General features: G+C 38.1%; 1 protein-coding gene across 5 annotated transcripts in view; it reads left to right on the plus strand.

Annotated features, from left to right (window-relative positions):
* The first annotated feature begins 1,351 nt into the window (after positions 1 to 1,351).
* Positions 1,352 to 17,113, plus strand: part of spag9a (sperm associated antigen 9a) — a 55,046-nt gene continuing 39,284 nt past the window's right edge. For all 5 annotated transcript variants that reach the window (XM_041778319.1, XM_041778320.1, XM_041778321.1 and 2 more), the window contains exons 1-2: positions 1,352 to 1,842; positions 13,415 to 13,535. In XM_041778319.1, the coding sequence (XP_041634253.1) occupies positions 1,543 to 1,842; positions 13,415 to 13,535 (421 nt within the window). In that variant the 5' untranslated portion in view covers positions 1,352 to 1,542. The remainder of the gene's footprint in view (positions 1,843 to 13,414; positions 13,536 to 17,113) is intronic.

Raw genomic sequence — 17,113 nt, forward strand, 5'->3', positions numbered from 1 at the left:
ATACTGAAAACAACAAGAATTGCGACCTTCTATGGGATTATGTAATTGCACAGCCTGACATCGTGATTGTGATTGGATTAGATTAATTGTGCCTCACTTCTATGCAGCTGCTTGGTGGCCTGTCACCACCAGGGGGCGCCAAAGACTCGAGCCTGGTTCAACCTATTCCCACTGTGAAGCAACTCATTCACAAGTGATACAACATAACACAGGATCAGTTAGAGAGGGGGGGTGAAATTGGAGGGGGATATGGAAAAGACAGTATGGCCATAAAAGTCGAGAAGGCATTGACTGTCTGGAGCCAAATGTGCTGCCCAGTATCAGAAAGCCTGGTCTCAGTCACAGGTCATAGGTCATCCAACAGTATAATGAACCAAAAAAGAGCTATAAACAGCCAAGAATGGCTAAGAACAAAACATTAGATTATGTGAAGTGGCCTTCTATGAGCCCTGATCTAAGTGCTGTTGAACATCTGTGTAAGGAGCTGGAACATGCAGTCTGAGTGTTTGCCTCAAAAGGATGTGCAACAAAATATTAAATTAAGAGTACAATCATTTTTGTCCAGGCCGGATTTATTAGTTTGTTATAACAGATTATCCTGTTGAACCATATTATTTATTTCAGTGACCACCGTGGGGTTTTCTTTCTTATACAGAAGGCTACCAACAGTTTTGTCCACGTGTGTATTTAGATTATTAATGTAGGATATACACAATGTATTGTCTCTGATAGCTAAAATTAGGTTTTAAACAAGTCTGTCAAACTGATGTGTGCTTATATAAATATTATGTAAGGCTCTAACAATCATACTAAAGAGAAATAAAACTACACTCTCGGGCCGGACGTTAAAATATTGTAAAAAATAACTGAATTTCTGTCTACTTTAGGGCACTGTAGAGCTTGGTTTGAAGTTTTTTTAAAATACAATAAAATATTAATAATAGAAAAATAAAGCTAGTCGTGATTTTCACCCATTAATATGGAAAATAATTATGTAAGACTGTCTACTGTCGGCCTGTCAGTGCAAATAATCTTACGTCGTTGGCATGATATGACGTCATCACGTGATCTGGTCAACAACTCAGCTGTTGTGATGGCGCCTTCACTGATCTACGGACATCTTCCAATCTCGAAAGTAACGACACAAAAACGACGGAATGAGAAGCTTAGGATAACTTATTAAGATTATGATATGCCATTGATCGACATTAGTTACTTTGTGACTTATGGGAATTTAATTTTGTATTTTGAATGAAAAAGATGTAGCAGAAATAAATGTTTGAGTGTGGGCCTGTAGTGAAGCTAGAAATTCGGAGCTTTGGAAGGGCACCTGAATGCATCATGGGACAAGTGAGGGAAAAGGAGGAAGATATCCACGTAGCCTGTCTTACATCGTAATAGTCCTGCCGTGTAATTATTCTCAATGTGTACGGTTAATTGAAGACACGCTGCTTTAAATTAAGCGGGTAACGGTGTTCATAGTGGCGGGTGAAAGGGAATAACCCACATTAGTCCAGCTAGCTGTGAGGGAGAGGACTAAAAATGGAGCTGGAAGACGGAGTGGTGTACCAGGACGACCCGGGGACATCAGCGATGATGTCTGAGCGGGTATCGGGCCTGGCCAACTCCATTTACCGCGAGTTCGAGCGGCTCATCGGTAAATATGACGAGGACGTGGTGAAGGAGCTGATGCCGCTGGTCGTGGCTGTTCTGGAGAACCTGGACTCGGTATTCGCGGAGAACCAGGAGCACGAAGTGGAGCTGGAGCTGCTGAAGGAGGACAACGAGCAGCTCATCACCCAGTACGAGCGGGAGAAAGCGCTGAGGAAACACGCAGAGGAGGTGGGTTCAATGGGGCTGGGAAACGGGATGGTCGCCAGCATCCTTTGTGAAGAAGGACTGAGGTCTGCCTCAGCTGTTTGAGCCCTCCTCTCATCCCTGTAGCCGTGAATTAACCTGTACACGTGTTCACAGCAGCAGCCTCCTCCCGTGGAGCTCAGAGGAGATGTAAACAAGGCAGAGTCATGGCTGCTATGGCCCCCTCTCTTTGTAGTACCACTGTCTGCTCCAAGGGCTGTACGGACCATGTTTGGATTTTTTTGATTAAATAACCACTCACATACATATCCATGTAAACTGATAATTATCATGTATTAAGTATGACGAATAAATTACTCTGAATGATTAAAACCTTTATTCTGGACGTAGATTAGGGCTAAATGGAATAAAATAGCAAAGAAAAAGATTGTGATCATCCAAAAAGTCCTCTAGGAAGCTCTTTGACTTAACAGCAGGGTCCAGTACCCTCAAAAACCTCCAGATGTCTTCATATCAAGCAAATTATAGAGAGGTAGCTCCAGATATACATATTAAAGTCCCCGTAAAGTGATGAAAAAAAAAATATTTTTGTTTTTTTGTATGACTGGCAACTGTGTCATGAACCACCAGGCCAAATTTGAGACATGAAAAACATCTCTAAGTTTATCAAATTAAGCTTCAAATCATGAAAAATGAGGCTGTAATATCTGCTTTAGGATGTTGTGGGCGTGTCTGTTGAGTGAGCTGAAGCCACGCCCACTCAGAAGAAGTACAATCCCGTGAGGATTAAATTTACTGTTTTCTGGCACAAATCTCTCCATTCTGATACTTTTAATGACATAATCATGTGCTCAGATCTTTGCCCTGCCCAAATAAAACCCAGCCAGGAAGAGATGAAAAACTTTCTAACTGTCCAAATCTGAACTTCAGTTACATGTAGATCTAGGTGTTTCCACATGTTTACATCAACCTTACTCCAACATATCTAGTGTGTTTAGACACACAGTTTGAATCTCACTTTACTGGGACTTAAAAACAATATATTATATCTGGAATAATAACTGTATTTTTGCAAAAGGAACATTTTCATATAGAATGATGGTCATACTAGTGCTGCACATTTAACCATACTGCAGTAAAAAACGCCATGTCAGACTGTGCAATTATATAATCGCCATTACTTTTGTATTAAGTACAGTAGGGCCACTTCATTTGCACATTGTACAAGTGCTTTTATTTTTATTAAAGGAAAAACTTTTATTAATTGGGGGGTATTGCTATTTTGGAAGCGTCAGTGTAAAAATTTCAGGTTTTGTATGTTTTAAGGCTACTAAATGTATGTTTCAAGTTGAGACACGTCAAATCTCTCATTATTCTCTGAATTTCCTTGATAACCAAGCAAGTCGACTCATACCATTTCTGAACTTATTATTGCAATTGCAAAGAAAAATTATTACCAAATTGTGCAGGACTATACCATACCAACTAGGGATGCAGGATATTATCGGCCAGATATCGGTATCAGCAGATATCAAAATTTTTGCCAACATTTACTGATAACATTTACTGATATTTTGGCCGTGCCTCTCAGCAGATATCGACTGTAAAATTTGGCCATAAATACTAATAGATTAGTGGAGTTTTAAGCTGGACCAACAGACCTGTGTAAGTTTAGATCTTTTTTTTGATTCATTCTCATTCTTTAAACTTTAAATTATGTTTTAAGGAAAAAGTTTGTTTCTTTTTTCATCCTCATACCTAAAATTGTGTTCAAAGGACTGAACTTTTAGTTATGTAAAACATATTTAAATATCAGTATTGACTCAAACTTATCTGTAAATATCGGCATACTGGATATCGGCAAAAATCCAATTTCCCTAATACCAACAAAAGCAGAGATCCAAGACACTCAGTGTGCAATAGTTTCTAAATTTTAATCTTTAAAAAATGCAAGCATACTCCTACTGTCTAAATTAGACCAATATGTTGTCAACATTTGGAAGAGTCGGTGAAAGTGGTGAAAATAAAGGAAAAACCCTTGTGTTAACTTTACCAGAACTTGACCAGGTTTCTGCATGAAATAAAGAATTAAAAACAACACTTAAAGCTTCTCACGACAGAAGAGATGTTCTTGCTCTTCTCTCGGTCTGCTTCAGTATTGGTTTGCGATCTTTACAGGTCGGTTACAGGTGCAGGTGTGGTCACTGCTGTGGTAGCTATTAGCTCGGATGTACAGTAGTTGTAGGAAAGCAGCAGTTTAATTGGAACCGGACCACATTTCTTCTAAAACGAGAGCAAGGAGCCACACTGAAAGATTTTGTAGAAGATATTTTAGCGTGTTTTAGCGTCACAGAGAAGCTCCGGCATTAAGAATCTACAGCAGCGGTCGCCTGTCAGCTCAAGAGAAGCTCATGTGCACAGTGTTATTTGTCTTGTCGCTCTGATTGGTCCGTCATAAATGTGACAGACAGGAAGTTCCTGCATTCGCTTTCTGAGAACTTTCTGAAAAGTCCTGCCCTTCTGTGTATGGGAGCTTTCCCAGATGAATGTAAAATACATTCATGGAATGGAGAAATGAAAAAGTCCACCTGGGTAGGTTAGAACTGACAAGACACAAGCTAAATCCCTTGCTTCTTGTCAGTTTCACCCAACTTTCTGTTTGTTGCAGATGTATTTGCAGATTTTCCCACACAGCTACCTATGCTAATTAACAGGCACCCAAAAATATATTTGCATACTAATAACCAATGATGCATGGAAGAGACAGTGCATTCCTCCTGTAAATACACAGATTGAGGTAAGTGTCTTATGCTGTGGTTTCAGCATTTTTCTGCGGGGTCTTGCTGCCACTACCATCCTGTACTCATGCACTCAACCCTTCAGATCCTCTGCTATGATATACAGATTTATGGAATTGACTGGAACATTCCAGATGGCGTGTGATATTGTTTGAGTGTCTTAATACAATGCACTGCTGATGAACACTGTCTTTGATGCTGAAACACAAAACAATGGATGCACAGAATGAGGCAGGGTGGAATGAGCATCCCTACCGCCCAGGTTCTGCATCATTCTTTGGGAAATGCTGTATTTGTGCATTCTGCGCTCTCTCTCTTCTGGTTAAAAATGTCAGTGAAGATCATAAACTGTCTGTGCTGTTTGATACCACTGATTATCAAAATAATGGGGATTTTATTGTTTTGAAACACATTTGAAAGGACATAAAACTTTAACATCCTCTCTACGGTCTGTACGGCGGTGCAGGGGTTAGCACTGTTGCCTCACAGTAATGTAAGTATTAGCTGTAAATATCAGGCATATGTATGCACATTTTACTGAAGTGTCAGGCAGGATTAGCAGACCTATGTTTGCTTAAGTCTTTCTATTTGTTAATCTTGATTCCTTAAACTTTAAAGGACTGAAGATTTACATCTGAACTACGTTTACATATCGGTATCGACTAAAATGGTTTTTATAAATGTAGGCATATAAAATACTGGAAAACATACATGTATAAATGTAGTGGTCCTGCCTAGAACTCCTCAAACGTATTCGTACCTATAGCTGATATTCACATCTGCTGTATATGTCAGCACTAGGGCTGGGCGACTATGGCAAAAACTGAAATCACAATTAACTAAACTTTTTACCTTGATTAAGATTGATTTACGATTATCCCACCCCCCACCCCGACTCTGCTTGTGCTGTGAATATTTGTATATTTTTAAAAACAAATAGCTGAAAGGATCATGCACAGATTAACAATTTATGGTTATTTATTGACATCAAATTATACATAAGCTGAAAGTATTTTTTCAAGTCACATTTTCCAAGAAAAGTAGAAAGTATTTATTGCAAACAACAAATTATTTTAATACTATTATATAAAAAGTGGAAAAGAACTTTGGTGCTTGCGCTGCGTAGTCGTCTCTGTGTTTTGAGTTTTAGCAGACTGGAGGGGACAGTGTCATGTGACTTCATCTTTGGGTTTCTGGCAGGCTGCACGATGTTTGAGACCTGGCTGCCATCACATGACGACACAGCCAGTAGTGTGTTTTTTAGGGGGTTGTGCATCAGTGAACAGAGAATTACAAGGAAAAACATTGAAATAATTGACAGGGCAGGTTAACGTCGGTGAGAGCAGGGGTTCTCAACATTAGGGTTGGGACCCCATTTAGGGTCGCGAGACACTAGCCGTTTTTACACAGAGATTCCACGATAAAGGCAAAAAGGAATGCCCGTCTCTGTTCCGCAACGAGCAATTCGCACAAAGATCTAACAGAGCCGTGCACGCACGAGCTTACACACACACCCCGGCATCCTGTGATCAGATGGCAGCTGCTGCCCGAGCTGCTGCTTTCAATGAAACTCGAAACTCTGGATTTCTCGGTTCAAAACTTTGTATTTTCTAAATAAAATACAAGAAAAATAACACGAACATTCATTTTGATCGATTAGATCCAATAGACTTTTTTTCCTCCATGTTTCTGAGTTGAAGGTCCGACTTTAAGCGGTGTCACAGTGCACTATTTAAGTTGGAGGTCAGAAACTTCAGAGTACCGAGCTCACTTGAACACATCATGGAACTTTTCAGACGCTGCTGTGAGCAGAGATGTGTCTGCTCTCTCCTCTCCTGTACAGAGTGTGATCAGCTCTCTAACCTCACAGTCTCTCCAGTTAATCCACATTATTCTTTGTTTTATCCCGCTGTTGTTTTCTCCAATGAAATGCCGCTTGATTAAACCGCGCTGGTTTATAAATCTCCCGTTTATGGAGACAGCAGCGCACACTCGCTGTTGCGGAATGCCGTGATGTCCTTTCAGATGCGTTGCGGAAAAGTCTGTTACAGCTCTAATACTGCCTCTCGATCCGGATCAGAGGTGGGGCGGGATTGACCCCCCATTGTGGAACGGTCGCTTTCATACAGAACGGCGTTGCGGAACGAAGGCGTAACAGACATGGAAAAGAGAGACAGTGTGAAAGTAGCTACTGAGAGAGGGTCTCCAGATGCCTTAAAAAAAAACTAAGAACATTTTTTAATTACACTGTTGTGATTTCATGCCAGTTTTGCCTAATTGTAATCAATTCTTTTAAGTCACTTTTTCCCACCAATTTTCCCAATTTTAACATGTTTTTGCAACTTAAAACCATTTTTTTGTCAATTTTAAACCCTTTCCATCACTTTGTTCTGCCTGTTTTTGCCACTTCCAAACAAAATCTTGCCACTCTCTGCCTATTGTTGGCTCTGTTGACACATTATTGCCAATTTTAACCCCTTTTACCACTTTATAAGCCACATGTCACAATTTGATATGCCCATTTTTGCCAGTTTATATCAGTTGTATCCCATATCACCAAATGTCCACCTATATTTGCCACTTTAATGCTGTTTCATACACTTTTGAATCTCCTTTTACCGCTTAATATGCCCATTTTTGCCACTTAAACCATTTGTAGTTATTTTTTGCCTCTTTTGTCTTATTTGGCATTTTTATCCCATTTCTGCTACTTTTAAAATATAATTTCATCACCTTTCCCCGCCTTTATTAACCCATTTTAGCTTTTTTTTTTTTTTTTTAAATTCTGTTTTTAATGTGCATGGTAGTGTTCAGCCAACTTCAGGTACAGTGGGGGTCCTCAGTCACAGACACTTTCTTTTTTGGGGTCCCGGGCCGAAAAGGTTGAGAACCCCTGTGTTAGAGGCTCCAAATGTCGGTTTTGATTATTTTCGATTAGTTGCCCAGCACTAGTCAGCACTGATATCTGCTGAGAAAATCATGCATCCCTGGCACTGACCATTTAAATGATAACAAAACATACAGAAACGTCGTGATCTTCAGTCATGTTTTTAACTAAAAGAGAGAGAGCGATAAAAACACTGCCTGATCTGCACAGAAACATTGGCAACATTTGGAAAGTGGATGAAGCTGTGGTTTGAATCAGCACTATCTTAAACTACATCAACACAACTCTGTCTTACTCTGTACCTCATTTTTATATCGACTTTTCTTTAAACTCAGTAGTCCGGTCAGAGACACGACCCTGCTCTGTAATCACAGCTCTGTGCTCTGAATGATTCCCTCTTTCAATAAACAACACATAACCTCCTTAAAATGACTAAGAAGATCTCCAAGGATATCACTTCAGATTTACTGGAGCCATGTGCGAGTGGAGAAACAGTCGGTGAAGTGACTCAGCATTTTGGGATGCCACTGAAACATAAGTTTAGAATAAGCGCAGGGAAACAAGATGTAGATAGAGTCAGTCAGTAGGATTAAAGATTAGCTCATTTATGCCACTATAAAGTGTTAAATGTCTCCCCGCATCCATTCAACAGCAGCTTTATTTAAACCGACCTTTATGATGCTCCTGTTGGTGCTTGTGTGATTGAATCTGCACCGTCAGCATTTAATCATTGTCAATATTTAACGCGGTGCCAGGCATGCTCTCCTACCTCAAATATGACTGTAATAAGGAATAAAGAGTGTTGAATCCTGTCTTTATATTACAGCTGAATGATATTGAAAAAAGCAGCCATTGTGATTTTTAATCATGTTGTGCTTCTACCGTATATCCCCACAGGATTTTTTTCCACCAAAACATTGGGGGAGGTGTGTCTTTATTAAAACGTGGATACTAAAATCAGAAAGTGTCAAAGAGTATGAACTTTTTAAAATGAATTTAAGTTAGAATCTTGTAGAAAAATCTAATTCCTTGCTGAATTATTCTGCACAGAAGTCAGACTCTGTTTTCTGTTTATTTATTTATCAGAGTTGGATAATGCCTACGATGTGTGGGTATGTGGTTTAGATGTGTAAACCTGCTGCCTCCCGGCCCCGAGCGTGTTTATGAAGGCCGATGTGACGTGACTCAGACCGTCTGTCCCGGCTTCTTCCTTTGACTCGGGGCAGCATGGACGCGGGCCAAGCGTGCTGTGGACGGTCAGACCCCTCTGTACTCACAGTGACGCTGAGGCGGTGTGACAGCCAGAATCACAAACACAATCACAACGGTGTAGCATCATTCATCTCTGTGGTGTGGTGTCAGGTATGGACGTCCATTCAGACAGCTGGGGAAGAGTCTTTGTCCACACCCTGAGGAGGAGTAAGCGGGGCCATGCGGAGGCTGCTGGAGAGGGTGGTGTTACTTCCAGGTCATGGGATCTTTTGTCAGAAATGAGCAGAAAGGAAACGTCTCCCACATGCATTCATTTCATTTTTTACTTCTGTAGTTTAAGGGTTAAATCCTGGTGTCACAAACTGAGAATCCAGTCAATGAGAAGCGAAATGGTTGTACTTCTTTAAGAAGGCAGCTTCCAGATTAATATTCGAGCTTTCATACTTTGACTTTTTATTAGATCTGTTACTGCTTAGATTAACTGTGATTTATTTTATGTGCCACGCTGACATATTGAGCTGAAACACCCACATTTCTACTCCCTTATGTTTGCAGCATGTTAGCTTTACTTTATAATGCAGTTTAAAAACATAAATATACTATGGGCCAGCATATCATACGTATCAAACACAGAGACCAGGGTGGAGTACAGTATCAGCAGGGACGCAGGACATCGGATTTTTGCTGATATTGGATATGCTGATATTTTAAGATTCATTTTAGCTTATATGGTATTTAAATATGTATTCCAGACCTAAATTTTAAGTTCTTAAGACATGTTTTCAAGCCTCAGGATGAAAGAGAAACAAGCTTCAATCCTTTAAACAAAAACTGCTGCATTCCTTTTACTTCTGAGGTTGGATGTTGCTGGATGTAGCTAGGAATGACAACGCACTTGAGTTGAACATGCTTCATTTGCTACAAGATCATAAGAGTAAGTGACAGAGCTGGAAAACAACTGGACTTAAATGAAACACGCCCACAGGGAAACGTATTTTGATGAGATTATACACCAGCTCCACTATCTCCGATTAAAGCCAGCTCTCTTTTAAGCACTTCTCCATGCTCATATTAAGCAAGATAATACAGGAGATGTGCCACATGTTGCTGTTAGAATCAGTCAATGGCTCTGTGTCTGTGTGGCCAGCATCACATGGCAGGTGGGCTGTGTGATGCTTTGTCAAAGCTCCACAAAAAAATGCATGCACTAAAATTTTGTAATTAAGTCAAAAGGCACAGCTTTAATGTGTCTGTTATTATGTTGTTGGCCTTTTGCCACACATTTGCACCAGCTCACAGAGATGCTGAGCCATTATGCAGTTATTATAGGGAAAGAAATCCCCTTTCCATGCAAACTTGCCTTGTTGCATTAAGCATCTCATAACAAGAATGGTAGTAGCACGGCACAAATAGAGTAAAGATTAGCCTACTGTCATTGTGGGCTGATGGAAGTTTGCTGCAGTTTTCGGGAAGCACAGACTTTCCAGAGATCAGGACACAATTTCCCCTCTGTGTGACTTTAAAAGAAATGATGTGTAAATGAGGCTGGTAAATATTACTTTGACCTTACCATGAGTAAGCCATAACCAGGAGTTAAAACAGTCTGAGACTCTCAGCGGATTTTTTTTATCCGTGTGTGGCACCGTTACTCATGACAAGGATTTTCAGAGAGGAAATTTCATTGGGGTGGGGCTTAAGTGAACATATCAATATTGCCTTTTATTAAAAGCACTGTCTGTTATTCTGAACGTCTAACATGGATTGTCAGAGTCTGTGCAGGATGTGGGCAGGATTTGACATAACGGGTGTGGGTGGAAGTGGACGGCACGCTATAGGAGCGGGCAGTAATGGCCAGAAATCCAGCAGTAGTGGGTGGCAGCAGTAAAGAGTCCCGCCTAGGTCTAAGGTAAATAATCTTTAACAGTTCAGCCCCACAGTCCTGGTCAAATGTCCGGCTGTCTGTAGCGTCAGTGAATGGCGAATGTCTAAGATAATTTGTGCACAATTTTAGCCTTTTCCTTTTTGGGCTAGTTGATTAATTGCAGTCTAGATTTTTGTTTAATTGAAAGTAAAATGGTTCACCATGAAACATGGCTGGCCACAGTATGCTGCATAGCATGACTGATACACATTTGAATGTAAAGCATCATACGATGTTTTGTTTAGGCTGGCACACACACTGGCCTCAGCTGTTGTTTCTAGCATCCTGTCATGTAGAAGGCCACTGTCTGTGTTGCTGCAGTGCTTTACCTTGTTTTTCATGGCTTTCATTTTTCATGACCCATTCTCAACTCCCAGCTTTGTGGTTTTTGCAGAGATCTGAAACACTTCGTAATCGTAGCCTCCAGTGTTAGTGTAGTTTGTTTTCTACTTTAGCTTATTGGCTTTATTTTGAACTGCACTAAGGAGTAGATATCAGATACTGATGGCTGTGTAAAGTCATTGATTTGGTCTTAGTCTTAGGTATCACACCAGATGTTCAGATCAATAATGTGTCATTTTCTTCCTTTTCCTGTTTCTCAGATATTTTCAAACCACCTTTATCTACCCATCTGTTGTAATTATTTAGATTTTATCTGCCCGTCTTCATTCCTGTAGTGAGACAGAGAACGTCTCCAGGCCTCCAAGGCACAGATATAATCTTGGTTGTGTATTTTGCCAAGTTATGCTGCGATGATTTTGCTCGTCACATCCAATGTCCCAGAGGGAAAAGTGAATTTCGTAGATGTTTGTTTTTGTACCACAGCAGAATCAAACTAAATGGTCAAGCTCAGTTTTATTTTAAAAAGGAAAAGAAGGAGAGGAGAGGAAATCTTTACATTTCTGCTCTAAAAACATCTAAACACTTAATTTAAAACCCTACACATCAGTCTTCTCCTGATTGATTCATACTTTTAGATTGCAGTTATTGAGATGAATTTGATTGGTTAATTGTCAGAAGCAAATGAAAACCCAGTGCTGCTCTCTTTCAGTCTGCTGCAAACACAGGATTTAATGATATGTTAGAAGGAAGGATTGCTTTATGAGAGTCTTTAAATCTCAGCTGCTAGCTCAGTACTAAAGGCAGCCCTGACTCATGTAACATCCCAGCACAGTGAGACTCATGCACCCAGAGGAGGGACGGCGGCCACATTAAGGCCCCGGCTCTCAGCTGGACAGGATGTGGATGCCGACACAAACACACACACACACAAGAAGGAAACTGGGAGGACCCTGAATTTCCTCATGAAATAAGTTAAAGGAATAAGTCATTTCCTGTCCCTGAAGTCCTGAATCAGAAATAATTTTATATCCAGAAACAGTTCTGCTTTTACAGTCAGACACGTGGTCTTTGCTGTTTTCTAACACACACATTGAAAGGGTCCCACTATTAATTTTAGTTATAATAGGTCAACTATAGAGCTGATGAGGTCAGTGTCCAAAAATGATGCACAATGAATCACAATCTCTGTGTTTCCTGTATCACAACTGCTAGCCCTGTAAAAATACCAGACTAACCTTTACTCACTGCAATAACATTTGAGGTGTATTTCTGTTTTTTATGCAACTTAAACCATGTGGAGAAGTTTTTCTGCAATAAGTGAAAATTAAAACAACAAATCTTTCAGTATTGGGTGCTTAGGGCTTATAGTGTTATTATTTTATTTATTATATTTTAAATTACACATCAGTTTTAAATGTTTTTATTGACAAAATCCTAACACAATAGGCCCCCATACACTTGTTTTTAATTAAAGGTCTATTTAAACGATCCATTAATACGACAAATATCACTGTTGTAGAAGGGCCACTCTAGGAAAATAATAATAAACATGATCTGTTAATTTTCAAGAAAAACATGAAATTCTCATGTTTATAAAGCTGTTAATGAAAGAGGAAAAAACCCAATTTTTTTTTACTGTTAAAGTCGTAACTGCATATGAATCAAAGCTTTGAATTTTTGAGGTTATAAGGTAAAAAAAATGTCAAATATATAACCACAGTTTTCAGTTTGGTTTCTATAAATTTTGAATTTACATTTTTATAGATTTATCATATTGAAAACTTAACATTTTTGAGTCTTTAATGTCAAAACAGACTTACTCAACTAAGAAATTTTTAACTTTTTTTCTCATAAATTAACTTTTTAAACTGTAAAATTCAGAGTTTGTTTTCATGTAGATATATGATTTTATAATCTTAAAAATTATTTTTTTTCCCCTAAATTTTTTTTTTTTTTTGTGCTAAAAAATGAATGGATCCTTTTTAATTTTAAAAAATATTTTATTTTTTTTTTGGTGGCCCTTATTTGCTGCTATTCATTATGTTTATCATGATTTAAAAAGAATATATCCCTGGTTCTGGCCCAAAACCTTGCCTCACTGTTTTTTTTAATTTAATTATTTTTCATTAATCAGTGCTTTTAGTCACTCTTCACATTTGTCAGTGGGTTTTAACCAATTTTAAAGTGTCATAGATTCTGACTATGACCAATCAGTACTAAATTAATTAAAAGACATGCCGTTTTTCTTAAAATTTCTTGAAAAGCGGGGATTTTAGAGATACAAGGTTTTGGCCCGACGCCAGCAATATGCACATCTAAGTTTGACAACATCAGAGCAGACGGGGCCCTGTTGGGCCCCTCATGTCAACCCTACTAAGGAAAAATGAGTCTGACTGAGCGCTGTCCTTTTGTTTTTGTCTCTGTGTCCCTGAGCAGAAGTTTATCGAGTTTGAGGACACCCATGAACAGGACAAGAAGGACCTGCAGAACCACGTGGACCGGATGGAGTCTCACTCTAGACAACTGGAACTGAAGATCAGGAACTACGCAGACCAGAGTGAGCATAAGAGTGCACACTGATATTAACTTGAGACTTAAATCTGGTAGTTTGGTCCACCTTTTCACTCTCATAGCCACTGTTCATCTATCCACTCTTGTTTCCGTCTCTGTCAGCTCGTTTGCCTTCTTTCCCTCCACACACACACTCAAACTCTCCGACTTTTCCTCCGTCTTTGTGGGGTAACAGTAATGGGATTATAGGATTTCTGTTATTCCCATCCTCCTAATGCGACAGTGCATTACCGCCCATCTTATTGGTGGATTAGGGGAGGGAAAGTGTGCTGGTTGGCTCTTACTGTCTGTCTGGTGAGAAATTCTCCCAGCGTCTGGTTTAGTAAAGAAGTAAAGCTGGTTTAAAGTGACTCATTCATTCACACAAAGCTGCCATCATGAATTTCTTCCATCTGAGAGTCTGTTCACAGAAGCATTAGGAGGCAAACAGCAGCAGCTCAGAGTCTGATGTGTCTGGAAGATTTTTCATTATTCACCTCTAGATTTGAGAATCGGGACACATGCTGCTTGTCATGTGTTTCCAGTAAACCTCTGACGCTCCCAGTGAATAGTAAATCATTCATTCATGACTGTGGCAGCAGCATGGATGATTGTGTCCTGAGGCATCATGGGACAGAGTCCACAGCTACTGCAGAGTTTAAAGGGCCACGAAAACCAGAGGCCTGGAAACGAAGTTTAGATCAGATCTCTAGCTATTCTTTTTGGTGCAATGCTGATGGGTTGGTTGCAGAAACAGCCTCTAATTTGGCACAAAACTCCTCATTGCTTATTTTCCCACTGTAATCAGACTGAGATCCAGGTGGATTTAACATAGATTTTACTACATGGGACTCCTGTGTATATTTGATTTTTTAAAATCTCAAAGACACTTGTTCCTGTAATCATCAATATTTGCATGTGGCCTCTGCATGATAGACTGGATAAACCAGGCAAAAGGACCCAACAGTTAACTAACCCTCTGACTAACCCTCTGACTAACCCTCTGACTAACCCTCTGACTAACCCTCAGCTGGCCTAAAAGAAATTCTCTGAGTGTTTGTGACTCAAAATGACAGCATACGTAAATAACGCCAAAAATCACATACTTAATATTTTCTTTTATTATTTTAATAAATACAGATGTTTTACTTAAGAACAGACTTGATCATAAATATTACACATTGATTCATTTCCAAGGAATTTAACCCTTTATATGCCAGTTAAGTGCAAAAAAATCTGAAAGTTATTATATTAAAAAGACACACAGAATAATGATTTAAAAAAAAGTACTATATGCAAATTGGATTTCTTGTCGGGGATTATCAAATAATTTGTTATGTAAATAATGAATAACTACTTTGTTTTTTATGCATTTCTATTAGTTTTTCCATTGTAGGATTTTAAAAACTTAACATTAAAAAAATCTTATTGTTGCATTAATTTCTTAATCAAGATCAGACCTGATTATAAATATCAAATTTAGATTAATTTCTTAGGAATTTAAACCTTTAAATTGCCATTAAAGCACAGAAAACCCTGATTTTTTAAAACATAAATTAAAACAAAAACGGAAATATTTTTCTTTTACGACATACAAACTTGATTTCCTTGAAGCAGATTATCCCAGCCTTGAATATTTCATCAATAAGCAACAACTTTGATTTTTATGTATTTTATTTTTTTAAATTTCAGTATTTTAATAAAATAACTGTTAAACTCTGGGTGCTCATGGACACAAATGGATACCATATAGGACACCAAGCATAAATAGAAATAGAAATACTACACATTTAAAAACTATTATTATTTTTAATTTGACACTTTAAAAAATTGTCATAATAGTAACCCTGTGGGAAAACAGGGAAAAACACAACTTTTTTGCATTAATTTTTTAAGCAAGACCAGATCTGATCAGAATGATCAAATATGAATTTATTTTTGGGAATTTAACCCTTGAAAGACCAGGTTAAGTTAAAAAAACATCATGTTTATAATGTAAAACATACAAAGAATAAATAAATATTTTCATATACTACATACAAATTGAATTTCCTTGATGTTTTTTTTTTTGTCCTGTTAATAGTGAGCGGCAATTTTAATTTTAATGCATTTTTTTTCTTTATTTTAAGATTCTGCTAAATTTTTACACTCAGGGTGTTTGTGGCCATAATTGGGCGCCAAACAAAAATTGTAGTAAAAATACTATACATAAAAAAGTAACATTTTTTATCAATATCAGACCTGATCATAAATGTCAAATATTAATTTAATTTGGGGAATTTAATATTAAAAAGCAATTTTTACTGCAAAAAATATGATGTTTATTATGTAAAACCCCACAAAATTGTAATATTTTTATTTACTACATGCAGATTATATTTGCTTGGAGGGGATTATCACAGCCTTCATTATGTTAAAAATGAATGTCTTAGCATTTTTGCATTATAACTTGTTAAAAATCTAAGATTTTAATAAATTGCTGTAAGAGTAACTTCAGGAAAACAGAAAAATTTGGAAAAAAGAAAAAAATCCTGGATTAAGTTTTATATCATAAAATGCATGCTTTATATTTTACTGTAATGGCTGAGGGGTCAAAAATTGTGGTTTCAATGGGTCATTTTTGGCACTAGCAGCCTGAGTGCATACAAAAGTGCAGAGAGCTTGTTATTGACTCGTTACAGGCTCTGATATTAAAATCCAAAATTGACTGGAAAAACACTGACCCTCCATATTTATACTGTTAGCATTAACACAGTCAAAATAATCAAAAAGGAAAAAAAATTACCAAAACAGCTGCAAAGAGGCCTCAGCGCCCTCCAAGGGTTAATAATTTTCTAATCGACACACGTTTCAGCCTCTTTACTCTCCAGCAGATTTCTGTTTTATTAAATGGATCTTAATGGGTGACTCCCACACAGAGCAGAACAGCTGTTACAGTGTTGTTCTTATGTTAGACAACAAATAGAGATTTTTTAAAGTTTAATTTTTATTGACTATGTCCTTATGTGTCACACAACAGCTCCTCCTTGCAGGATTATTTTAGACTTTAGAGCATCACCTTGTCTTCATATTCTGATGACTCATGCCTGCAGAATAAAATCTCTGGTCATTGTTAAACCCTCACTGACCTCTAAGATCACAGATCACAGAATCTTAACCTGTTATAACTGATAGTACCCATGTTTGTGTATAAAATCTGCCTTTTGCAGAAGCTTACTGTGTGGCTTAGACTAGATCTGACGCATTAACAGAGGATTAGGTGTTTTTGTCACTTTGTAACAACACTGAAACCTATCAGAGTGAGATAAGCTGCTCAGCTGAGTCCCAGTATTTCCCTAGTGGTGAAGAATTAGAATAGTGAATACTCATTCTTCTATATGTTCTTTTGAAACTACTAGTCACTAAAAATATCAAGAAGGTGTGAAGGAAAATGCTTAACTTTTTTAAAACGTCACTTTTTGTTCTTCAGTTATGAGAAGATAAACACCAGTCCTGTGTTCAAAGTAAAGGTCCTCAAGGGGGGCTTCATTGAAAAGACTGTTTTATTTTAAGATGGTAATTAAACTATTAACAACATAATGAAAT

The sequence above is a fragment of the Cheilinus undulatus genome, linkage group 21, assembly GCF_018320785.1.
Source record: "Cheilinus undulatus linkage group 21, ASM1832078v1, whole genome shotgun sequence".
NCBI lineage: Eukaryota > Metazoa > Chordata > Actinopteri > Labriformes > Labridae > Cheilinus > Cheilinus undulatus.